The 26,865-nt window shown below is 45.3% G+C and overlaps 1 protein-coding gene across 2 annotated transcripts in view; it reads left to right on the top strand.

The window, feature by feature from the left end:
- The window catches only part of Parp16 (poly(ADP-ribose) polymerase family member 16), a 21,275-nt gene extending 6,880 nt beyond the window's left edge, over nt 1-14,395 (top strand). Inside the window, exons 2-6 of one of the 2 annotated variants that reach the window (XM_015480535.2) lie at nt 3,263-3,400; nt 6,035-6,241; nt 9,393-9,564; nt 11,011-11,152; nt 12,956-14,395. In XM_015480535.2, the coding sequence (XP_015336021.1) occupies nt 3,263-3,400; nt 6,035-6,241; nt 9,393-9,564; nt 11,011-11,152; nt 12,956-13,094 (798 nt within the window). In that variant the 3' untranslated portion in view covers nt 13,095-14,395. The remainder of the gene's footprint in view (nt 1-3,262; nt 3,401-6,034; nt 6,242-9,392; nt 9,565-11,010; nt 11,153-12,955) is intronic. The other variant, XM_015480537.2, reaches the window with a different exon arrangement.
- Nucleotides 14,396-26,865: the final 12,470 nt, after the last annotated feature.

The raw sequence follows: 26,865 nt of genomic DNA on the forward strand, positions 1-26,865 counted from the left end.
CCCCACTCCCCACCCCCGATCTGGAGTGCTCTCTGTTCAGCCTCAAAATCCTGGCCATCACTGTTGGTCCACTTCCATCCTTCCTGCTCTCTAAACTCTTCTGTTTACCTTTTCTGAGTCCCCAGAGATGCCTCTTTCCTCCTGAATGCTCATTCTGCTCCATCCAGTTGTGGACAGATGCCTTTCATTGTCACGAACTGTGGATCAAAATTCTTGCCTGCATGGAGATTTTCTGTCTCTTACCTCTGTCCCATACTACACATAACATCGTTCTCCCTACCTTTGACAGGCCTTAGGCATAGGCAGCCACGTCTTATTGTATTAATTGGGAAGTGGAGTGAGAATCCCAGCAACATGCAGGATTAGGCTTCCAAGCAGCTTCTTAAAGTTTACCTGATTGCTCCTTTGGGCTAAAATATTTAGGCCATTACTGAATTTTCTCATTCATTTGGTAGGAGAGTATGTATCATGATTAGAATGAACTCTGGAGTAAGACCACCTGGCTTCATAAGTCCCTGCCCTGCCACTGAATAGCTGTGTGAGGTGTCCTATGAGGTGCTCAGTGCTCCAAGCCTCAATTTCCTCACCTTTAAGATAGGTTATTGTGAGAATAAATGAGACAGTGTGTGCACAGTATTGAGCCCTGTGCCTGGCACATGGCAAAGGCTCAACAAATAGTAGCTGTTATTGTTGTGTTTTGAACTTTGTGCCAGATTCCTGCATGGCTGCTGGGGCTCCAGAAAAAGTGAGATGTGGTTGTCCTAGCAGATTTGAGGTTGCCCCAGAGGGTCAAGTTACCAACTTGAGACTCTGCCATAATTGTTAAGTCCAGAGGTAGTGGGTGATCAGGGCAGGCTTTATAGGGGAGGTGACTTTAGGCTGGCCATGAAGACTGAGTGCAGTGTCTTGACAGGCATCAGCAGAAACACGAAGAAAAAACATAATTTGGCGTTTGGTGGGGGGGCGGTTGGTGGCAGGAGGCACTGATAGATGGAGAGGCCAGACCAGATTCCCAAGGGCCTTATTAAGGATATGTTACTATTTAGTAGATAAAAATATAGGCCACTTAATTAAATTTTAATTTCGAGCAACAAGTAATTTTCTTAGTATAAGTATGATCCAAGTATTGCATAAATTATATTTATGTTACCGCTGTTGACTGGTGACGAGTTCTTGCTTCCCCAATGTTGAAGAATAACACCAAAGAAGCACCCCGAGGCAAGGTCAGAGTAGGAATTAGAAGTTTATTAAAGGACAGCAGAAAACACTTCTCCCGGAGGAAGAAGGGGACCCAAGAGGTGGAATCCGTGGAAGGGATGTTGTCTCCCCTTTTTATAGTTCTTTCAGTGATGGAATGTAGGTGGGAAGGACCGAGGGGTGGGACACAGGTGGGCCAAAGAAGTAATCTGGTCAGGAAGGACTTGAGTCAGCACCTTTTTGCTGGGGGCTGTACATTAACATTTCTTTGAGGTGGACTTTGGCCTAGGGCCTTTTCGGGACTTCATTAACATTCCATGAGTTGTCCTGTGTTTTCCCTGAGTCATTCTCCGCATGGTCTCCATTTTAGATTTCACTCGATATTAGACCCGATTTACCTAACTACACTGACTACCTAACTTTAAATCTGGCTTCATTTATACTAAAAAGTTTTTAGCAGGTAGCATTGTGGTGCATGCCAATAACCTCAGCTACTTGGGAGGCTGAGGTGGGAAGATTGTTTGAGCCCAAGAGTTCAATACCAGTCTAGGCAACATAGTGAGATCCATTCTATTACGGTAAATTATTTTTTAAAAAATCTGAAACATACACTTAATTGGGCAGACTGTGTTTTATCTGGCAACCTTATTTGTGGTTTGGTCTTTAAAAGGTCCTTAGACTTGTTGGAGCAACATGACAATTGAAATGGAACAGAAAGGAGGTCAGATGAAGGGTCAAAGAGTGTGGGCCAGTTGGGGACCAGGAGGGCAGTACACAGGTGGCAGTAGGAGGGCTCATATAGGATTGGCCCCATAATGGAGCTCTGAAGAGTCCTGGGTCCATCAGGGGGAGTTACGAGGAAAGAAGTCTTCCACTTCTGAACTGAATTCCTGAAGGGGGCCTGGCTAGTTGAATTCTTTTTGTAGGGCTTCCTGTGTAACAGGGTTCCTGTCTCCAATGCCAATCAATGCCAACTTAATAATAAGAACACAGTTTTAGAAATAGGAAAAAGAATTTTTATTTCTTTGCTAGCAAAGGAGAAGAAACATCCGGACTCCTGTCCCAAAGGCTGTGACTCCTGATCAGGAGGGACAGGGGGGTTTTAAAGGAGCTCTTCAAGGGTTATATTCCAGGTGTGCTCTGGTAGGGGTCCCAGGGTGCCCTGATGACATGATGGGATTCACTTGTTAATTTGGGAGATTCTCACTTTCCTGATCCTCAGCAGGCATCTCCTTCCTGTAGTGAGTGTGTGAACCGGCAATTAACTAGGGGAAGAAAAGATAACATTGTCTCCCTAATCTTGTTGGGGGAGGGGGGAGAGAAGAGACAAAAAAAAAAAAGCCTTAGAGCAATGAGGGCTATATTCTGAAGGTGAAGGGCCCACTGTTACACACCTGTGCCTAGGTCTGCACTATGGGTAAGGGGTGTGGCTCACAGATGGAATTTGGGAACAGGAGTAAAGCGGACAGCTGAGTTGACTCAGCTGTGATTCTGGGATAACGGGTGTGGATCAGGAACAGAAAAGAAGGAAGGGGAAGACCACAGGAGATGCTGGGCTGAGTGTCTGGTACGAACAGGAAGAGGGCCAGACCACAAGCACCTAACATTAGCTCAGGTCAGGATTTGTACCAAGTGAGTATTTTGAAAAAACCTTGTAGGCATGGTGGCACATACCTGTAATCCTAGTGACTCTGGAGACTGAGGCAGGATAATTGCAAATTCAAGGCCAGCCTGGGCAACTTAGCAAGATGAGACCCTGTCTCAAAATTAAAAAGGGCTGGGATGTAGCTTAGTGGTAGAGTGCCTCTGGTTTCACACTCACACACACACACACACAAAAAAAAAAAAAAAAAAAAGGAAGGAAGGAAGAAAAAAAAACTTTTAGAGTTCAGAGCTTTCAGAGTTTGGTATTCTTTAGAAAAGGAATGGTAGGCCTGTGAATTTCCCTGGCTTTCAGGAAATTCCTTGATATGGAATGAGTAAATTGGGCCAGTCTTACCACTAGAGGGCCCCTGATTATCATTTTGTCCAGCATCCTTACTAATGGACATTTCCTTTACTTCAGCTTGCAGATGCCAGCAAGTTACCCAACCTCAAGGAACTTCTGCAATCCTCTGAAGACGAAGACCAATGGGCCTGGGACCTGGTGAGCTGGATTTTATCCTCAAAGGTCCTGACAATCCACAGTGCAGGGAAGGCAGAGGTGAGGCTTTGGTCTGAAGGATCACAGATTCCTAGGGCTGAAGGTTGTGGGATAGCATGAATCCAGTGACTTTGGGACATCTCTGGGCCCCAGAATGGCCTGGGCAGCTTGTTGAAAATGCAGATTTCGTGCCTTGTCCTTTTACTGAATAAATTGGGGGCGGGTAAAAAAAGGCAGATTCCTGGACTTCACCCTAGAGATTGTGATTCTGTGGTATCTGGCATTGGGCCCAGGAACTCTGTAACAGTGGCAGTTCACAGCTGGATTCTGCCTTATACTATCTCTATGATCTTGAGTAGGTTGCTGGGTGCATTTCAGCACTTTTATTTATTCATCTGTAAAATAGGTATAATAATTGCATAATTCCACCGGGAAACTGACCATGTAAATGGATTTTTACACTTAAGAGCAGTGCCTAAGGGAAAATACTAAGGAGTCAGTGAATGTTGGGTATGACTCTATTTAACAAGCACTGCAGGTGATTCTGATAAGGATGGACCCTGATCACACCTTAAGAAACATGGGCTTAGTCCAGTTGCCAGGAAACAGGCCACAAGTAGTGGAAAATGTCATTTTTGGACTCTAGTCCTACTTCAATTACTGAATCTCCTTTCCCCCATTTGCAAGGTGAGAATTTAATAGTTACCTCAAAGCAGGGCAATGACCCAAAGTCTGTCACCCCACAGCACAGTTTCTGGCACAGGTCAGACATTCTATCATTTGGTTTTCTTTGCCTGATTGGAGTCTCCCGGGGACCGGCTAGAATGATAAGTTCCAGAGTGTAAAACCTGATTCCTGACCTGGTGTTGTTTCCTCTGAGGGGCAGCACTGGTTTATCTGTACTATACACATAATTAATCAATTTCAATTTGAGAGCATTCCATTTTACAAACTTCCCTAACTGACATAGAATTTGGTACCTTGGGTTCTGGCATTTAAGGGACATCCATCTGTATTGAATAGTAAAATAACAAAGAACCCTGGAGAGGGAGTCAGGAGATCACATTTAGGGCCAGGTTGGGCTGCTAATTCCTGGGTTTCACTCTTGTCATCTGTTGAGCTGAGAGGTACATTTGTTTATTCACACCTTGTATGGGCATCAAGCACCTACTAAAGGTTGTGTGCTGCAGCTAAAGTAGATATGGCAGTGGTTTCTCAATTTATTATTATGAATCAAGTTAAATTTCCATTAAAATGTGGGGTGTTAAAAACCCAGAATTATTAGCTTTTTATTTTTCCTGAGTAAGGATGTTAGTTTACTGAGTATTATCATTTTATAAAAAGGTAAGTATTAAAGTATTGTAAGTATTAAATTACTTACAAAGGTCTTGATTTCAGAAGAAAGGACAGTTCTTCCAAAGGAAGGATCATGGCAACTTTACGTCATTATAAATATATTCATTATATTTCCCTTCTTTTTCTCAATCATTGATAACCCAGGAAAATTTTGCTACAGATTGGCTTTCGTCTGTTGTCTACTATTTGAAAACCAGTATAGGTTGTAGTCTCTACCCTGGAAAGGATTATCCTCCTTGAGAAAAGAGCTTACCTTTCTGTATCAATTAGCTTTTGCTGAATAACAAACCATTCCCAAAATTTATCAGCTTTAACCAATAAAATGAGAAACACTGATTGTCTCTTATGATTCTGTGGGTTGGTTGGGTTCTATTTTAGTTAGTTTTTTTGCTGCTGTGACTAAAGGACCTGACCAGCACACTTTTAGGGCAGAAGAGTTTACATGAGCTTTTGAAGGACAACTCGCATCCAAACCGTAACAGGTTCTTTTGAGTAGGATGGGCTTGACTGGAGCTGGTTGGCCTAGGGTAACCTTGCTTATATTTCTGGGGCTTTAGCTAGGTTGACTGCAGTGGTGGGGCCTTTCTCTGTGAGGCTCTGACCCCACAGGAGTCCAGCCTGAACTAGACGGAAGGGTCTCCAGCAGCAAACAAAGGGGGTCAAGCCCTTTAAATCTGACATATGTATATTATGGTCCCATTGCCAAAGCAAATCATGTGGCCATGCCCAGATCCAAGGGGTGGAGAAGCAGATTCCATGTTTACAAAGTCACATTGCAAAGGGGTGTACAGACAAGGGTAAAAGGAGAAATTTGTGGCTATTTTTGCAATTTATCTCTCCTTTCTAGCTCATGAGATATTGTAAAGATGAACAGAGGATATAGATGGAATAAGTTAGAGACATTAGAATGTTCTCTGGTTAGAAGGAGCAGTTTGTGCTTCTCAGCCTACGATAGGGAAAAATATTATCAGAGGAAAGCAAGCATTGAGCTGTGAGCTCTGAGCTTGCTTATAAATTAATGTCTCTGTCCTCATGATATAGGAGCTCATAGGGGTCAAGCTCCAGGTTTTAGGAGGCCGTTTTTACAGCACAAGTTTTGGTGGAGGGTGAGGGGACTGGGGATTGAATCCAGGGGCATTTTACCACTGAGATATATCCTCATCCCTCTTTAGTTTTTATTTTGTGACAGGGTCTCACTAAGTTGCTGAGGCTGGCCTCAAACTTTAGATTCTCCTGCCTTAGCCTCCTAAATTGCTGGGATTACAGGTGTGTGCCACTGTGCCTGGCCCATTTTTGCAGCTTCCTAAATAAAATTGTGACTCTCTTCATGTTTTCAAGTTTGAAAAGATCCAGCGGCTGACTGGTGCCCCTCACACGCCTGTCCCTGCCCCAGACTTCCTATTTGAAATTGAATACTTTGACCCAGCCAACGCCAAATTTTATGAGACCAAAGGAGAACGAGACCTAATCTACGCCTTCCATGGTAGCCGCCTAGAGAACTTCCATTCCATCATCCACAATGGCTTGCACTGCCATCTGAACAAGGTGGGCCCAAGGGGTACCCTCTGACATGGGGGAGCATGGGGATGTGTGCCAGAACTCTGGGGGTTTGTTGGGGGAGAGTGGTGTGGAGATGGATAGGTTTACTAAGGCCTTGATACCCAGAGTGTGGGCTGCAGACCAGTATTCATGGCATCACCTGGGAGCCTGAGAAAATACAGAATCTTGGACTCACCCTTAGCCCACCTGATTCCTATGCTGATTACAGTTTGAAAAGCCTCCATGGCTCTCAGCCTTGGCTGCATATCTATATCATTTGGAGCTTTAAAAATTCCCAATGGGGGCTGGGGATGTGGCTCAAGCGTTAGCGCACTCGCCTGGCATGCGTGCGGCCTGGGTTCGATCCTCGCACCACATACAAACAAAGATGTTGTGTCTGCCGAAAACTAAAAAATAAATATTAAAAAATTCTCTCTCTATCTCTTTGAAAAAAAAAAAGGAACAGAGATCAGAAAAAGTTAAAAAAAAAAAAAAATTTCCAATGCATGGCTGCATCCCAGACCAATTAAATCAGGTTCTGGGAGTGGGACCTAAACATCAGCATAATTTATTATTTATTTTTTGGACTGGGGATTGAACCTAGGGACACTACCACTAAGTTACATTCCCCGTTCTTTTTATTTATTTTAATTAATTAATTAATAGATTTTTGGGTACTGGGGTTTGAACTCAGGGGCACTTGAACACTGAGCCACATCCCCACCCTTATTTTGTGTTTATATTTAGAGACAGGGTCTCACTGAGTTGTTTAGTGCCTCACTTTTGCTGAGGCTGGCTTTGAACTCAAAATCCTCCTGCCTCAGCCTCCTGAGCCACTGGGATTATAGGCATGCACCATTTTGCCAGCTGTCTGTATACTTTAAAAACCCTCCAGTGATCCTAGCCTGTGACCAGCCCTAGCTACTCAATGTGACGCCCCCACAGACAGCATCTGCATTACCTGGGAGCCTATTGGAAATATGGAGTCTTGGACTCACCTCAGCCTACCTGATTAGAATCTATGCTTTAAAAAGATCCCCAGGTGATTGATAAGACACTGAAGTTTGAGAAGTGTATTCCTAGGGGACACTTTAATAGTGTCAGCCCTGGGAATAAATGAGGGGTATGCCACAATGTGCCAAGAGAGGTCCTTTCCCTCTCTCTTCAAGCTGCTTTCCTCCCATTTTTAGGAGTTAAAACAGTGTCAACTACCCCTTCTCTGCTGGCACTTATTTTACCCCTCACTAAGGTGTAGGAAGAAGGTTACAGACAGGCCCTGGAGCTGAACAGACTTGACAGCTCTGTGTCCCTGGGCAAATTGACTTAAGCTTTCTGAGCCTCAGTTTCCCCTAGAACTGACCTCTGTTACTCTCCTTGTGGCACAGGAGAGAATTAAAAGAGTTTATTATACAAAGGCTTCTACATGTACTTTGTGCCAAGGAAGCAGTAGCTGTTTTTATAGGCTATTGGAGAGGGCATCTGGGGTGGTTGGAGGGTGTGGGCTCCTCCCCATTGTGGCAGCATCTGCCTTGTCTTTGAGGAGCCGGCTCCATGAGGTTGGGCTCATTTGGGGCTGATGCAGCCCCGAGGCTGTGAAGATATTTCCCAGCCCTGCTGCATCTGATTAGTGCTGTTAGGTTTTTCTGAAGATGACGGGTTTGTTTACACTGGCTCTTGGTTTATTATTATGGCCAGGCTACTGGAATCTAAGGCCTCAGCTTTACACTGGGGCCAGCCTGGAGAAGCTGCCTGCAGGTCGTAGTCTTTATACCCAACTTTCATTTCAGTATCCTTAGGGAGTTTGCTGTTTAGAGGTGTCTTAAAAGAGTCCTTTGGTAAACTGAATCCCCTTTGGTCCCCTCTACTTGGATTTTTAGCAAGGAACTTGCTTGAAGAAGCCCATGTGCCAGATGAGGCTTATTTTCATGGCAGAGAAACAGCAAGCTTCTCACTCTCATGCACCTCTACTCCTAACCACCTTTCACAAGATTTTCAGGTCTTGAGAAGGGCAAACACGTGGCAGATGTAAATAGAGAACTGACGTGGGGTCAGATCAGAGGGTGTCCAGTGTCCCTGGAGAAGATCCATGTCAGCTTTTGAGACATGGGGGACACTGCCTAATATGACAAGGAGCTCCTAAAGGCTGTACCAAGGTTTCATTTCCCCTACGCTTCATTTACCAGGCTTAGAAAGTGGCAGCCTGGTGCAACTGAATAGGATATTTCTGAATTCCAGAGCATAGGATAGACATGAGTGAGCTCTTCACGTCCACTCATCATCTTAAGATATCCTACTGTGGCTCATGGATGGCAGTGGAGTTTCAGTTTGAATAACAAAGGCCATCCTTTGGTCCACAGCTACCTGGAATATTATGAGAAGGATCCTGAGTAGTATGAATAAGTGCCATGATGGATATTGTTATATCAGCCATCGTGATCGATTAGTGATGTCTACCAGAGGCAAAGGATTTGTATCTTCACTTGCAGGAGTCTTGCCTGCTGTGCTTCCTTATGGAGGGTACAAGTTAGCACCCACTGCCAGGGAGCTGCCTCCTAGACTCTTGGACACAATTTTCTTAGTTAACACCAACACAAAAGAGTAAAACTTACTCTGCCCTTCATGTTTACTTCCCTCATTTCTTCCCTCAGTTCTGAGAGACTTGTTTCTTTTCCAAGTAGTGACTCAGATTAGCCTCTCCCTCAGGTGTGACTTCCTCCTGCACATAAGGGTGTGACTTGGCTTTGCAAGTCCAGCAGTGTAACTGTGTTTATGCAGTCATGTAACAGGAATCACTATACCCACTGTAATAGAAGAGTCTGTGATAGAGTACCCTCCACTATTATCACCATCTATGAACATAGAAACTGAGGCACAGAGAGTTTATATAACTTGCCAGCTTGTTGGAGGATTTAAACCAAGTTCTGTTTGGACCTTAACTTCAAGGAACTGCTAGTTTCCCAGGCTAGGTGACCAAAATCCACAATCAGTAAAACTGTGGTCAGGTGGAAATGTGTTTAGTAATATACCCTATGGAGATGTCACAGGTTAAAAAATCTTGTGTTTACAACTCTATTGAAGAAAGACCAATGCCCTGTTGCTGTGCCAACTCTACATTCACCAGTGTGTATTTCTTTTTTGTATTTCTCTACCATTCCAGACATCCTTGTTTGGAGAGGGGACCTACCTCACAAGTGACTTGAGCCTGGCCCTCATTTACAGCCCCCATGGCCATGGGTGGCAGCACAGCCTCCTTGGCCCCATCCTTAGCTGTGTGGCCGTGTGTGAGGTCATTGACCATCCAGATGTCAAGTGCCAAACCAAAAAGAAGGGTGAGTGAGCACGTGGTCCAGACCTGGCTGCAGGCCTCTGTTGGGGTAATAGGCTCTTCTTGTTGCCCAGCTGTTGGGTAGAGTACCGATCGCATGCTAAGGGATGGGCTGGGTCTGGAACAATGCAGGGGGCCTGCCTTCTAGGAGGGAAAAACCTTCTTAGGTTTTGAACACACATTGGAAAAGATCACTTACCACAGGTTGGAGGTAGGGAGGGCCAGATGAGGGGACTGATAAGGCAACTCAGAGAAAGGAGCAATCATTGCAGGTCCAAGTGGCCAGGGAAAGCTTTGGGAAGGAGGCAAGATCTGACAAAGAACTGAATGTAAGGTGAGAATACGGGCTCCCTAAGAATTGAACTAGGTCTTATTTATTCTTGGGCATCTGGTGTCAGCAGAGAGTCTGGTATATACTTGACGTTCAACAAATATGAGCTAAACTAGAGCTAACAACATTGGGTCCAGGTCCTCTGATCTACCCTGGTGTGTGCTGGAGCCCCAGAGGGTGTGAGGGGCAACTGAGGCCACAGGGAGCAAGTCCTGGGTTCTCCAGGAAGCAGATGACTAGCTGGCTGCCTCATCTTCACTGCCCTGATGTGTCCCTCAAACTGCATGCCCTGTGCCCCCTGCTGTGTTCTCTTCCTCCAAGGCAGAAGAGTCATAGAACTGTCAGTCCAGTCTCCACAACTGGCCTGCCAGTTTTACTAAGAAGAGGAGAATTCAGAAAACTGGCTGTTCTGGCCTCTAATATAAAACAACTGGAATCCTGAGGAGTAGGCCCAGGTCCTACACTACCCTCCCAAATCAGAGGGCACGAATGTTTGCATTTGTAATTCTTAGGAAGTTTGCAAATGGTGACATTAAACATCAAAATAAAACTTTGCAGCCTCTGCTGACACACAGTTTGGCCCTGTTTTTGTTCTTTTAGTTTTTTTAGGTTTTTTTTTTTTTTTTTTTTTTTTGGTAAAACCTTTTCATGTGGTTAAAGGAAAAAGTTTTAAAATAGTCTTGGTAGGAAGGGTGGAATAAAGTATTCCAAGAAGCTCAAATCTAGCATGGTTTATTAAAAATACCCACTAAGAGCCTTGTTTCAGATCAAGACCTCTGCCCAGCCTAGAGTAATTTTTTTTTTTTTTTTTTTGGTGTGGCTATTAATTTGCTGCTTCCCTCTGCTTTTCCACTCAGCTGCATTTTTTCTTCCTTGTATCTCTTATATTTTTCTATTCCTTTTCTCTTCCCCCCATTTGACCACCTGCCTGCCTGCCAGATTCTCTGGTTCAGTGCCGTTTCACATATACATACAGGCTCATACCTCAGCGCGCCAGGGCTTGCTGCCTCAGGATAGGGAGATTTGACTCCTTTCTATTTCTTCTTTGCTTCTTTAGTTAATTGTAAATTGCCCTCCTGCCCCGCTCCAGTGAAACTGTACTTTACTTGCCTTATTCAGATTCCAAGGAGATAGACAGAAGAAGAGCAAGAATCAAACATAGCGAAGGGGGCGACATCCCTCCTAAGTACTTTGTGGTCACCAATAACCAGCTCCTGCGAGTGAAGTACCTTCTGGTGTATTCACAGAAGCAGCCCAAGAGGTAAGAAGCATGGTCCCTAGGTGAAGGATAGGAGGCCAACTAAAGGCTGTATTCAGAGGATGGTTTCACCTTTACCAGGGCTGCTTTCCTTCAGCCTTAGGCCTCCACTTTGTGTAAAATACATAAAGTACTAAGCTAGAAATGGTGAGGAGGGCATACGAGTCAGAGGAGATATGGTCCTGACGCAATAGGGTCCATGTGTTCTAGTGAAGAAGATAGGAAGATTTTTAAACATAGGTCTTTCTATGAGGGATGGAATGAAGCCAAATTTGTGACCCCTTAGCCACAAGGCCCATAGTTGTGGTCTGAAACCCACTGATTTAAGCTGAGAGGCAGGGCAGCAAGGGGTCACTGGCTGAAGCTGTGCAGCCTAGCTCAGTCACTTTTCCCCATGGTTGTTGACCCTCTGCCTGCCCCTCCATGGATCTGAGATGCTTTATCCTTATCTCCAAAATGAGGTGTTGAAGCTGGGGGTGGGGCTCAGTGGGAGAGCACTTGACTAACACGCACTATCCCTAACCATTCAAAGAATAAATGAACCCTTAGCTGGACATGGTGGTGTGTGCCTATAATCCCAGCAACTCAGGAGGCTGAGGCAGGAGGATCACAAGTTGAAAGCTAGTCTCAGCAACTTATCGAGGCCCTAAGCAACTCAGTGAGATTCTGTCTCAAAATATAAAAAAGGACTGGGGATGGGGTTCAGTGGTTAAGCGCCTCTGAGTTCAATCCCCAGTACAATAAAAATAAGGACCTTTGGCTCTGAAGAACTATGGTGAATGCCTAGTCCCATTTCAGTAGTGTGGTGGTGGGAGGATCTGTAGAGTTCTAAGGGTTGGGGGTCACTTAGAGACCTTGCATGTTGTTGGAGCCCATGGTAGAGCTTCCCATGCATATCAGCAGCAGGTGCACTAGTTTGACAGGAAAAGGGGTCATTTTTAAAGTCCTGCTTCTTATGCATACCAGTGCTTTCCATGATTCCAGAATTTATATGCAAGTAAAATCCAGCCTCCACCTAAATTTGGGTAATCTATATAAGGTTTCTAAGTCTTGGAACAATATTCTTTGGTTTTAAAGAAACATCTGACTTCTATTTAATATTCCATTTGGCCCATGCCTATAATTCTGCTCATTTAGGAGGCTGAGGCAGGAGGATTGCAAGTTTGGGACCAGCTGCAGCAACTTGATAAGACCCTGTCTCAAAGTAAAAAAAATTAAAAATAAAAAGGAATGGGAATGGAGTTCAGTAGTAAAGCACCCTAGGTTCAATCCCCAATATGAAAAAAAAAAAAAAAAAAAAAAAATCCATTCCTTTTCCCACTATTCCTGGAGTGTATCTTAAGTGAACACTTGGATGGTTTAGAACACCTCCTAGTGGGCCAAAGAGGATTTCCCAGCTCGGATTTATATCTGTATGTGTCTAAAAGGAAAAAGACTTTTGCTAAGTGGCCTGCCACCATCTGGGCAGATACCCTGAGCTAGGTCATTCTTACAGATACCAAAGTCTTGCTTAAGAAAAGATGGGTTATAAAAGGTAAAAAAGAGGACATACAAAGGGAAGATCAGGGTGAGCTCACTGCATAGCTGTCTTTGTACATTTAGAAAATGTTCTGTTGAAAGGCATGTTGGTGCCAGAGCAGACAGCCCCAGATTTCTTGGGCAAAGTATCCTGAAGCTTCACTTCATAACTATGCAGAGGATGAAATTCATCATTTCATCTTCTTTGAGCCAGAACTTGTTGCATACACTTTTTTAAAAATGTTTTTTTTTCCTTCCTGTTGCCAACATCACTCTTTTCCCCTTCAGCAGGACTTCGAGCCAGCTCTCCTGGTTTTCCAGCCATTGGTTCATGGTCATGATGTTCCTGTATCTGCTGCTGCTGCTCATAGTGAGTGTCATCAACTCCTCTGCTTTCCAACACTTTTGGAATCGCGTTAAAAGATAATCTTTCTGGTTCTGGTGTGGGGACCACCTCAACCATGTGCCTTAAAATAGCTTGTTTCCTACCTCCTGTGCCTCATGTCCGGCCAGGTCAAGCCTGGGGACTAGTTGAGGGTCACAGGACAATTTTTAAAATGCCATAAATGTACTGATTGCCTTTGATGATGCTCCCAGCCACACTCCAGTCTGTTGGGACGCCTGGATCCTCACTCACAGTTTTCAGGGAGCCCTCCCATCTGCTCCTTCCTGAACAGACCTAGGGAGTTGGCTCTTCAGCCAAGGCCAAAGGAAAAAGTCCTGCTGCATTTAAAAACAAAGTGTCCAAGCTGTCAGTGGTATGTTTACAATCATTACTGGCAGAGGTTGGCCCTTTCTCTCATGCCTTCTGGAAGGCGGAACATGTGTAGTGGGGACTATAAATCACTAGGCGGTTGCCTTATTTTGGCTTGAGACACCCAAGAGGGACAGTCATGTTTCTCATAAAAATCAGTGGGATGGTTTTTGGATTCCATCAGTTCTTGTATGTGAGTGCAAAACATTTTAACAGTTTTCTCAAATCAACAGACAGCCTTCTGCTATAGCTGTACCTCCCTCCCCACAAACCATGGAAGAAAAAGGAAAGAGTCAGGGCCCTGATTTTTTAAAAATTTCAGACTTAACCTGAGCAACTCAAGACATCTATTTCTAAAAATTACCAACTGTTGCTTATAGCTGAAATGGAACCAGATGTTTGTTTTCTGACTTTTTTAAATAGCTATTTGACAAAGTAGTCTTTGTGAGCTGAGAAGAGGGGAAATTTCTGAACCTAAAGCACCCTTTGGTCAGGACACACAGCCTCTTTCCTAGCTGTGTCCTAGAGTGAAGGATCTGATTCTCAGGCTTGCTCCTGTTCTTATTCTCACAAAGCTGCCTTGATTGTGGCCTGCCAGCCTCAAGTGCCACATTGCAGGCCGTCAGTGGGCTGCTGGCCTTGGAAACAGAGGCCTACTTAGCATGTCACAAATCCACATGATTTGAGCCTCCTTTAGAGGGTCACTGTCTTTGGGACTCAGCCAGGGCTTTAAAGTGTAGGAAGAGCCTCGGCCGCCAGGACATCCGCAGCCCGACTTGGTCCTATTGTCCTTTCCCTTTGTCCTGCTGAGTTTCAGCTGTCATGGAGCCCTGTCCAATTTGGGGGTGAGATTGCTGTAAAGATGGGGAAGAATCATTTTTCTACAATTTATAAAGTTGTGAAAAAGCCATTGTCATGGTTTTTACATTGAATATTGAAACATTTCAAAAATAATAAAGATATTTTCCTAATTACTAAGTTGTCTTTGTGGCTGCTTTCAGCCTGAGCCTGAGTCAGCTGTGTATGCCCTGTTGTTAAAAATCTTATCCTCTCTTTCCTTGTTCAAGGTGACCATTTGCTGGAGAGCGTGTATCACCAGGATATCTAGTAGGTGGGATTTGTTGTCATTGACCCCAAAATAAGAGCACCTACAGTGTACCAGGCACTAGGAATACAAGCAGGATCAAAAATTCCCCTGCCCTCATGGAGCTGACAGTCTGGCAAGGTGGGCAGACGGACGGATGTTTTGGGAGTGAGGTTGGCATTATGTGATTTTATAAGAGTTTTTGGGAAACACTTGGTAAGGAGCCCTAATATGGTCTGGGATCAGGAAGCATGGGGTTGATACGTGTAGCACCACACCTTACATTTACTGATCTCGTTAGTCTTCACAGCAGGCTGTATCAAGAGACAAGGCGCTAAAGACTCAGAGAGTTTGCCCAAGGTTAGAAGGCTGAGAAGTGGTCAAGCTGGGAGTTAAACCTGGCAGACTGATGTCAATGTCCATCTCACAACTAGTGTCAGTTTGGACTAAGGGAGGAGGAGTGTTTAATGCAGTGAGAAGAGCACAAGTGAAGACCTACGGTTCTTAGAGAAGCTAAAAGTAGAGGGTTGTGAGCTGAGAAGAGGGGAAATTTCTGAACCTAAAGCACCCTTTGGTCAGGACACACAGCCTCTTTCCTAGCTGTGTCCTAGAGTGAAGAAAAAGAAGGGGGTGAGAAATTGGGCTGGAGAGTGGGGTAGGGGCAAGTCTTGAAAGACCTAAGAACTACAGGCCAGGGAAAGCCATTAGGAGGTTTTAACCAAGGCAAACGAGATTTTGTTTTTAGGAACGTTATAAGCTGGTGGTTGGAGAATGGATTCAGGATTATTTTGAGGGTTAAAAGAACTGAAAGGATAGGGCCAGCACAGAAAAATAGCTGATATCTATTGGCTACTGCTGCTGTTATTATTTTTATTATTTTTATTTTTTTAATGGTCTAACAGAGCAGAGAGCCTGCAAAGGAGCAGAACAGGAGTGCCCAGAGAAAACAGGAGGAAGTCAAGACAGCAAGATGTCATAGAAATCAGAAAAGAGGGCTGGAGGCTGGGGATGTGGCTCAGTTGGTAGAGTGCTTGCCTAGCATGCACCAAGGCCCTGGGATCAATCCCAAGCACACACGCAAAAAAAAAAAAAAAAAAATTGGGGGTGCTGGTGTTGTGGCTCAGCAATAGAACGCTTGCCTAGCATGTGCAAGGCCCTGGCTTCGATCCTCAGCACCACATATAAATAAATAAATAAAAGTATTGTGTACAACTAAAAAAATAAATATGTAAAAAAAAAAAAAAGCTGGATGATCAGTGCCAAATGCTGTGGAGAAATAGGATTGTACCTGAGGAGTTTCTTTGGGATTCACTGTGTAAGAGACGATTGGCTAACTCGGCAGGAGTGGTTGCAGTGGAGTTACTGTAGGGAATATGGATGAAAACTTCATAGACGTGGAGTTTCATGCATAGTTTCCAGGAGTTCTTAGTTCCTCAAGACCTGGCCATACATCGCAGATTAGGAACCCCTGCTTTGGCTTGAATCTGCTGTCACATTAGCTCACTGCTGGAGAGCAGGGAGGAGGAGTGGATCTCATTCATTCTGGCAATATTTATTCCAAACCTAACTCTTTATTTTTTTTCCCTACCTCCCCACCACCACCAAAAAAAAAAAAAAAGATTGAAAAGATGCTAATGCCATACCTGATGTGATTATGGGGACATGAAGATAAATAAAAAGTGATCTTACCCTCCAGAAGCTCCAGGTCTTCAGATGGGTGTATTTTGATGTGGGGGATAGAATTCCTAGAGTCCAGAGGGTTGGAGTGAGCAGGAAGGAATGCTAAGGCAGAGCTGCTTTATGACTTCTGTGGACCCTGGGCACTTTTGCCTTTTGTTTTCCACTTCCTCTTTCAAAAAGTATTTAAAGGGCTGGGGTTGTGGCTCAGTGATAGAGTGCTTGCCTTACCCACGTGAGGCCCTGGGTTTGAGCCTTAGCACCACATTAAAAAAAATAATAAATAAAATAAAGATATTGTGTTTATCTACAACTTAAAATTTTAAAAAAAGTATTTAAAAATTACATTGTACAATTTCATTTGTAAATGCAGAAAGCTTTCCTTCTGATCTTAAAATAATTAAAACATTTTTGTAACGTGGGCTTTAGGCACAGTGCATACCTTGTCTAATGGATGAGTCGGTCCTAGACAATGTAATGGGGAATAGTGTGAGACCTTGGGCACCTGGGAATGGGCAGATAGGAGAGAGACAAACCCTAAATGAGACACTCAGCTCTACCTTAAATTGAAGACAGATCCAAGGCCAAGCAATTCTAGGAAATGGCAAATTTGAGGTGCTGGGATTTGGGAGCCTAGGCTCGTGTGGCAGGCACCACTTCCCCTCTCTGTGGAGGGGTTGAAGTACCCACTGGGTCAGCAGCTTCACCAGTCAGCTGGTGGCAGGGGAGACCAGATGGTAGTGCAATTGGAGCCACATCACTTTGGGGCCCCAGTTTCCTTGGATTTGTGAAAACCAACTCCTTCAACCCTCTGTCACTAAAGCCATTGTCAGGTGGTATAGCTTTGGGAGAAGTGGCTAGGGGGCCTCTTACAGGTCCAGGCTCAGGGATCCTGTGAACTGTCAGTTTCCACTACAAAAGGAAAGGGTCTCACTGTGGTGTTTTGGATAAGCATACATATGTAGATGGGATAGAGATGGCATAGGGGATATGATTCAATGTTGTTTCTGATTAATTCATTTCATTAAATATTGATTGCCTACAAAGTCAGGAGAAGGTGGGGAGTTTGCGATTTAAAGAGCCTGATTCAGATATTTTTCTTTAGAACATGGTCCCATCCCATCTGAGCCCATCCGCCAAGCGCAGGAGGTTTATGTTGGCATGGAGTCCTCCGCACTCACTCTTCCTGTTGCCATGGAGATTCTTAGGCTCCAGGGCTGGATTGAGGACCAGGCCCCTCCTTAAGCCCCTCCACTGCACCCCGCACTTCTCTCCACACTCCTCTCCTCTCTTCATGCCCCACCTCCTGAGTTTTCCATTTCTTGGTCTTTGTTTGTTTTTGCCTTTGTCGGTCTCCCCGCTCTGGATGGGTTTGTTTGTTTCCAAACTGTCTGAGGTTTTGCACCATGGAGACAGTGTTCTGGGCTGCCTCTACCTCTGATCTGGTTAGAATAAACCCCTCTCCTTTGCATGCATCTCCAACCTGACATTTGGAACATCCAAAACAAATCCCAACATTCTGAAGCAAGATAGAAACCACCGTCCCCACCCACTTTTCTGGCGCCCTTGTCCGCCTGGAACGGGTTTTTCGAAAATTTCCAGTGTTCTGCTACAGTGTCTGTATACTGGAGGGGAAGCGGCATTTACTGAACACTTTATACCTGTCACTGGACTGTGCTTTGCTTGTTAAAAATCTGGTAGTGAAGTTGATGTTTCCTGCATTGAAATTCAACTGCAAATTTCTTGAGGGCAAGGTCTAGGTCAGCTTTGTATATCCGTGTACCTCATATATGGTGGGGGCCCAAGAAAAGTTTGTTGAATGAATAAATGGACAAAAGGATGAAAGAAATTTCCTTGCAATAGCAGAGTCATGGCTGAATATTGGCAAAAGGAGATTGAAGTTAGATGTGAAGATAAAAATGCATTGGTAAGGCAGTGGGATGAGTGAGTGTTTAGCAAAAGTTGTTGCTTGATTTCAGGGAGTTCCCAACTTCTCTTTCTCCAGAAGTACCTTTTAGGCTAGTGAGGTGGGCAGGACAGAGCCTTGTGTTCCATTTAAAGTAAGAACAGTCCAAAGATTAAACTATTGATTTGGTGCTTATTCATACATCCATGTAAATGTCTGATAATAACCTTTCCTAAGAACAGGTTTTAGTAATGAGTTGGAGGATGGTGGTGAAAGAGGTTCAAGTCAAAGGAGTTTTGATCATATCAGAACATGGATCCACAGGAGCCAAACTTTGCTCCATCTCCATCTTGCCGAAGGTGGACTCCAGTCAAAACTGGTGCTGCCTTGCCCTTCCAGCCAGCCTTGATGACATTGGTCAGGTCAGTCAAATGCCCACTAGAGGGGGCAAGAAGGAGACAAGGCCAGTTTGAATTACTGGAAGCATAGATTGCAGACTGGCTTAAATATTCAGTTTTACTATTCTCAAGTAAGTACTAGCTATACCAAAGGGGTTCATAGCATATTGCCTATTGGAAGCCTGTAGGGATTTAAAACTAGCACAATAACTATATATTTGTGTATATATATATATTTTTTTTCAATTTTTTTTAGTTGTAGATGGACACAATACCTTTATTTTGTTTAATTATTTTATGTGGTGCTGAGATTGAACCCAGTACCTCAGATATGCTAAGCAAGTGCTCTGTCACTGAGCCACAACCCCAGCCCTATTATATTTTTAAAGGACTTGAAGGTGCATTAAAAGTATTGACCTCTTTGACCACCGATTTCCTTTGGATAAGACTACCTCTTCTTATCACCTAGGGGGTCATTCACCCACCTGGTGCCATAACCCAATGTCCTCCTTAGGGGACAAACCCCTTTTCCAGTCTCACTGGCAGGTTTTTGTTTTTACTTTTATTTTCTGAGACAGGGTCTCACTAGGTACCCTGTCTAGCCTTGAACTCACTATCCTTCTGTCTCAGCCTCCTAAGTAGCTGTGGCTACAGGCATGAGCCACCATGCCCGGCTTTCATTGGATTTGGTGAAGAGGACAGTCTACCCCCTCCACCCACATACTCTGAGTAGAGCAGTGATTGGCCTCAGTAACTGCTTCAGGCACAGGCATGTGACCCAATTAGATAATAGAATGGCAATAAAGTAAACCTCAATTTTTGCTGAGGCTCCTGGGGAAGAAACTTGCATTTCCATTGCTCCTGGATGTGAGAGGCAGGCCTTTCTTTTTCCATCTTGCTTTCAACATGGCTGACAGCAGGGTCACCAAGTCTTGTGATGCTGTTGGAATACTAAATCCAGTGGTACTTAAAGCCAGGCTCTTCACTTAGGTGACCAATGCATTCCTTTTTATTTAAGAGTTAAAAAAGAATTATAATGCAAATAATAATAATAATAATAATAGAGCTCATGTAAAAATAAATAAATAAATAAACAACAACAACAAAGATTTAGAAGCTAGTCTCAGCAACTTAGCAAGGTACTTAGCAACTCAGCAAGACCCTGTATCTAAATAAAATACAAAAAAGTGCTGTGACCCAGTGGTTAAGTGTCCCTGAGTTCAATCTCCCATACCAAAAATAAATAAATAAATAAGATTCCCCCCCAAAAAAGAGTTTAAGTTAAGTTTTGCAGAGAATAAAGATATTGGGGGGGGGGTCTTAGTTGATACCATTTGCCATCCTGGAGCATCATTTGGTGCAAGTCTGTTACTAACTATAAAAAAGATATGACTCCTAGCTGGGCACGGTGGTTCACGCCTATAATCCCAAGTGTCTCAGGAGGCTGAGGCAGGAGGATCTCGAGTTCAAAGCCAGCCTCAGCAAAAGCAAGGCACTAAGCAACTCAGTGAGACCCTGTCTCTAAATAAAATACAAAATAGGGCTGGGGATGTGGCTCAGTGACCTAGTCCCCCTGAGTTCAATCCCTGGTAACCCCCGCCAAATAAATAAATAAGACTCCTAAATTGGTATATCGGGATTGATGAAATTTGACTCTCCTGACCCATGGACTCTCCCCACAAGGCCCTCAAATTTGTGGAAAATGAGAGATGGGTAAAACACACAAAAAGCTACCATGTTCTGAGGCCTTCTGTAGCCTCAGTGTCAAGCCACCTTTTTGGATCAACTTGAACTCTTGTCCAGAAAGGCCTCCAAGCTAAGAAACACCATGGCATTCTGAGATCTGGAAGCAGCACAGGGTGGGACTCAAAGAATCTGGCTATCAGGAAGATGAGAGGCCGGGGCTGTAGTAATCAGAGAAGGGATGAGGGACAAGAGCACAACCATTTATCAAGTGCTTCCTGCATGATGTGCATATTGGAAGACCTATTTAATTCTTACAATATCCTTTCAAGGAAGATACTAAGAAGAAACAGGCTTGGAGGGGTAACTTTGCCAAAGGGAAAAGGCCAGAAAGAACCAAAGTTGGATTAATAAGCAAGGCAGGTGGGTACAGACCACAGCTACAGGGACTGTCTGATCAAAAAGGATCTGGGCTGGTGGTAGAGGAAGACTTTATAGAAAATGAGCTCCCTTTTATGGTGCTGGGGATTGAACCCAGGGCCTTGTGCAAGTGAGGCATACTCTACCAACTTAGCTACATCCCCAGCTCCTCTGTACTGTTTTATAAGCAGGGGCACCTGTGATGCCAGACATGGCTCCTATGGGAAGACTCCCCTTATGCCTACTCTATTAAATATGGTCCTGGGCTCAGCTGTGTTCATCTGCCCAGCCCCATCACTGTGGACGTAGGAGGTGAGCTCAGAGGTGCACATGACTCTGAATGTGGGACAGGCGGGAGATGACCCCTCCCTCTCACCTCTGCTGCCTGCTCAGAGCTCCAGCCATCAGCCTGCTTTGATTATGATTTCTTTGAGACCTCACATCCAGAGGCTGACAGCAGCCAAATCCTCCTGATTGTCTGAGATGTTCCTGACATCAGAGAATAAACAGTCTCCCCTGTCTGGCCAGCTGTGCTGAGCAGCATTCCTGTCTTGGCCCGCCTGACTGGTGGGGCTGCAGCCCTGTGTCCACCTCCAGTAGAGGCCTGTGGGACCTGGTCAGGGAGAGAGATAGAGGGGAGGTCACTGTATGTCTCCATGCTGGACAGGACATTCTCTTTGAGTCCCTGTTTTGCCCCATTACCAGGCACCTCAGCCTCAAGTCACTGCTAGAGAAGCCCCGTGTTTCTAATGACTGTCAGTTTAGAGAAGACCCCTACTAGTTCACTGTCCTTGGAGGTCAAAGCATGTACCCCTGCCAGGAGATTCCCCAGGTAATCTGAGATGCCTGCATTATTCTAGCTAGATTCAAAGTCTGCACACCCGAATGGCTTCTTTTACAGAAGCAGACACAGAAGAGTGGAGACAGAAGAGGGACTTGAAACCTTGCCTTTACTTCCTATGGCCCTGGAGCGCTGTGGATGCTGTGGCCCTGATGATGTTAGAGGCTCTGAGCCGGAGGAGCTGCCTGTGTTTGTGGAGAGGAGTAGGAGTGTTTTCATCCCAGGCCTGTTTTGGAGATCAGGCTTGTGGCTGAGCCGTTTCCTGCAGAAGCAAGGCCCCTGGAAAAGCACTGTTCTCCAGGCGCTCCTAAATCATCCTGTTGGGAACAGAGCTCGGGCAGCAGGACCTGTGTGGGGTTCTGCCACTGTGCAGAGTCCAGTGCCCAGCCTGGAGTTGGCCAGACCACAGGAGGCACCTTGGGGTGGAGGGCAGAGCCCTCTGGAATAGGGACCCCCCCCCACCCCAGCACACACCATCTGCTGCTCTGGTGGCTTGGAATTGCGGGGGAGGAGACAGCAGCCTTTCTGGGCCAGTCTGCAGAAAGAATTCCTCTAGGAGCCCCCTCTGGCCGCAGACAGGAGGGGAGGGAGGCAGACAGGCAGCCCAGGGGTCTCTGTGGACAGGTGTCTTACTCCCAGTCTGTCTCGGGCCTACTGTTTTGCCTTTGCGTAGCGGAGTAGATGAGTGTGGGTTTGTGTAACTGTTCTCAGCTTCTCTGTGTGGGTGGCTGCATGTCTGGCTGGAGACCTGTTCTTGGGTAGGAAGTGTGCTTTGTGGAAGTGTCCACATCTGGCTGTGGGGCTGTGGATGTGGATATCTTTGAGGGAAGGCGTCGGCTTCTATACCTTTGCAAAGATGAGTCGTCTGCTCCTGCATATGTGTGTCCCTGAGAGTGTGCCTGTGAGGTCATTTTGGCATACGTGTGAACTTGTCCTTCTTGTTGTAAGCTTAGGCATATGTGTCTCTCACATTGTGTGCTTATTTACCAATAGTATGACAAGAAGCCTCTGAAAGCATGTGTGTGTGTCTGTAATTTGTGCAGAAGCATTCACTGATTTATTCCTAATGTAGTTTGCTCATTGGACATCTTTAAAGTGCTTGTTCTGTGACTAGTCCTGCACTGGGCACTGGGAATTTGGAGAGGTGTCTGTGGCTGGAGTAGAGCCAAACTGTTGTCATCTAAAGGTGTTCCAGGCCTGGGGCCATTCTTACCTGTTTCTTGATAGAAAGGAACCGTGGCAAGTAGCAAGATCAGAACAATACAGTACATCTGTCTGGGTGCCTCTGTGTGCACCTTGTCTGCATGTCTGCCTGTGTGAATGCGGTTTGTGTTTGTCTGATCTCCTAGAGGGCAGAGCTCACAGCATTTCTGCCATCTGTTGCCTTGCCTAGGTTGGCTCAGGACTATGAGAAGGCAGGGGTGGTGGGAGGGTCACTGATTCAAGAGTCTAGATACCGTTCCGACACCCAGCTAAGACTTGCTCTGTGATTTGGCCTCAGTTTCCTAACCTTTAGAATGAAGGGGTTGGGTTACCTCAACATTAACTGTATAGGTCTTTTTTGGTTTACAGAAGGAATATGGTTAATTCCTGAGTTAATTACTTTTTAGAGGTCAAATTGGGAGACACCTAATTATAGGAATTTAGGATTCAGACAGCACTGGTTTTTTTTTTTGTTTTTTTTTTTTCAAAGAGAGAGAGAGAGAGAGAGAATTTTTTAATATTTATTTTTTAGTTTTCGGCAGACACAACATCTTTGTTTGTATGTGGTGCTGAGGATCAAACCCGGGCCACACGCATGCCAGGCGAGTGCGCTACTGCTTGAGCCACATCCCCAGCCCAAGCACTGGGTTTTAATTCCAGTTCTGCCATGATGTCCTTTAGAGTTACTTAACTTCTCTCTTGATTGTTGCGAGAAATAATGTGTAAAGTGCTGAGCATAGTAGATATTCAATAAATATTAGTTTCTGTTCTTTTCTAGAGTCTTTCCCTTTCTTTGTTCTCTACCAACTCTAGGTTTAGTAGAAATGTTGACTGATCAAATTCATTTAAACTGCATGTTTAAGGAGTTCTGGCCTATTGTGTTTGGGGGCAGAGGGGACAGTTGGAGAGAATCTGGCCCATTTTTCAATGCCTTCTAAGTAGCCACTGATGTAAATCTGTGTGTGAGCTGTTTTCTCTACCCCTCCACCCTGTTCTCTGATGTGAACCCTTGACACCTCAGTCTTGGATATACACAAGAACTATGGAACAGGCTCAATGCCTGCTTCCATTCTGAATTCTGCCCCTGAGACATTCCCCAGTGCTAAAGGATGCTGAGCTAAGTAGAATCAGGCCACAGGGTGGAGCTGGGTCAGGTATGGCCTTAGGCTCTCGACATGTCTGTGCCTGCCTGCCCAGCCCAGTAGTGGGCAGATCCAGCCAGGGCAGCTGTCCCCCATGATTGATACTCCTGGGAGGCCATTGCTCTACTCTTAGCAATGGCCTTAGGATCCTGCAGCACCAAGGAGAAAGAGGAGACCCTCCCTTCCCCCATCACTCCTGTCCCCCCAAGGCCTCTAGAATGAGTTCCAGCAGGGACAGCACAGTTTGGGTAGGGCAGGAGATAGCACCTCTCAGCCAGGGTTGATGGGGGTAACCGTCTTGGGAATCCCCTGGAGCCTGTTAAAATTGGCAGCTCTTCTGCTCTCCTGAAATATCCCTGACCCGGAGGGAATGAAGGAGGGGTCTAAGGTGCAGCCAGGGTTGCTGAATTGGGAAATGCTCAGAAACTGAGCTCGGGGGTGGCAGAGGCCCTAGAAGAGGCAGGAAGAGGGTCTGCCCTAGAGGTCATGCTGGCCATCTCTCTGACCCCACACTCATGAAGGGCTGAAAATTGGTTTAGCGGTCTCCCACCTCCAGAGATTACCAGGGAAGTAGGATTACCTTGAGCTATAAAAGGCCTTCTGGGGGTCTTTGTGACCTTTCCTTACCATCTCTGGCTGCTGTGTTTGGGACAGAACTGGGAATTTTCCGATTGAAAAAAATTGAAAGCAAGGGAGCAATTGGTGGGTTGTAGCCAAAGTAATGTGTTTAAGGAAATTTCTGTTTCATGCTGGCCAGGACAGGGAATGTCTGGTCAAAGAGCTACTGACGGCCAGGGTCTCTGAAAGTAAACAGGCCGCCTCCGATGGCTGTCCTGAGCTCATTTCCCTCACCAATGCAAGGGTGGTGGGGGGATGATGTCACCATAAGTGGGCCTCCTAGTCATGGAGTTTCTCAGTGAGTAGGACTGAGGCTCAGAGATTGCTGGCAGCATAGTGCTGCTGCCCAGTTATTGCAAACAGCTGATTCCCCTACAAGCAGCTCTGACACCTCCTCCACATACTCTGTGATGAGACTCCAGCCACATCCATGACCCCACAGCATAGGTGTTCCTGGGGAAACCTGGGATTAACTGCCCCAGGCTCCAGTTCCATGCAAGGCCTCTGCCTCATCCAGAGAGCGGGACCTCCCCCAGCCTATGGAGGGGGCACCCAGAGTGGGGTTGGTTGCAAGGAATGGCTCCTAGAGGTACAGGCTCATGTGGAGAGTGGATAGTGGCAACGTGCACTACAGCCTGTCTCCTGGGACCAGGCAGCCAGGTCCAGTGGGGAAGTTTCCATGAGCAGAGAGGCCAGGTCAGGGGAAGCTGGGAGGTGGGGTGGGGAAAGAGCTACAAAGCCCTCTCTGTGCCTCCTCCACAAGTTCTTCCTGAGACTAAGCTGCAGGTGACACTTTTATGGGATTGAAAACCCCATGGCAGTTAGCAGCTGCCAGGGATTGGGACAGCCTGAATGCCTCCCCACTTCCTTTATACCACCCCGACTTCATCTGCTGGGCAGGAAACAAGGAACACTGAGACTCCAGGTAGAGAGGTGGGCCAGAAACTTCCTAGGGGAAGACTACTTTGTGTCCCCTAGAATTCTGGGTTGACCTCACAGGGGCTTATCAGTCACAAAGATCCATTCCACAGAGCAACTGACCCACTCAATGGTTTCCTGACCGGCTCCAGGCCAACCTAAAACCTCAGACTGATCGAGAGGCTCCCAGAGGAATCACTGCTTCCCTGACGTGCAGCCTGCCTGCCCAACAGGCCGACCCATTAATATAGTCTAATATTCAACAAACAGTCATTCAGTGCCTCACCTTGTTTGTGCCAAGTCTTGTGCTGGATGCAGAGGATATAGCCACGAACAAGACAGACAAGAGTCCTGCTTTTCGGAAACTGACAATAAGTAAACAATAATGGTGGAGTGGGATTTATGTGTTTTATGTTATGAAGGAAGTAAATGGGATTCTGTGGGAGACCATATACAGCTGACTCTACCCTGGGTCAAAAATGCCAGCAAAGTAAGTCCAGTCATACATAAAAGGATAATGCTTCATGACCAAGTAGGGTCATGAAGCATTATTCCTACCCTGGAATAATGGTCAAAGAAGACCATGACATAGAAGAGACATGGGCACTGAGAATGAGAAACGACCGTGCAGAGAGCTGTGGGAGAGTGTCCAGGTAGAGTAAAAGGCAGCGCCAAGGGCCTGAGGTGGGGAAGAATTAAGCCTAATTTAGGAATAACCAGAAGTCACATGTGACTGGAACTTGTGAGTGGAAGAAGGTGGCAGAGATGAGTTAGAGGGAAGGGCAGGAGCAGACCAGACAGGTCTTGTCAGCCACAGGGAGAACCTAAACGGGTGTGAGTGAAAGACTGAAGGCTCTAGCAAAAGTGAGAGAGCATCGGAGAAGAAATAGATAATGGAATTTATAGTTGAAAACCTTGCCACAATGGGCTGGGGTTGTGGCTCGACGGTGGAGTGCTTGTCTTGTGTGTATGAGACACTGGGTTTTATCCTCAGCACCACATAAATAAATAAATAAATAAGATAAAGATATAAAACAACAACAAAAAAACCTTCCCACAAAGAAAACTCCAGGCCCAGATGCCTTCCCTGGTAAATTCTACCAAACAGTTAAGGAAGAAATAACACCAAATTTATATAAACTCTTCCAGAAAATTGAAAAGAAAGGAATACTTTACGACTTATTCTGTGAGGCCAGCATTATGCCTTGTTATTAAAACAAGACAAAGTCATTCCAGGAAGAGAAAACTGCAGGTCAATATCCTTCATGAGCATAAATGCAAAATTTTTGATCAAAATGCCAGCAAAGTAAGTCCAGTCATACATAAAAGGATAATGCTTCATAACCAAGTAGGATTCACCTACAAATACCAGGTTGAAGTAACCTTCGAAAATCAATTAATAGGCCCAATGGGGTGGCACACATCTGTAATCCCAGTCACTTGGGAGGCTGAGGAGGGAGGATTACAAGTTTGAGGCCAGCCTCAGCAATTTAGTGAGGACCTAAGCAATTTAGTGAGATCCTGTCTCAAAAAAAAAAAAAAAAAAAAAAAAAA

This window comes from Marmota marmota, unplaced genomic scaffold, assembly GCF_001458135.2.
Source record: "Marmota marmota marmota unplaced genomic scaffold, marMar, whole genome shotgun sequence".
Classification (NCBI taxonomy): domain Eukaryota; kingdom Metazoa; phylum Chordata; class Mammalia; order Rodentia; family Sciuridae; genus Marmota; species Marmota marmota.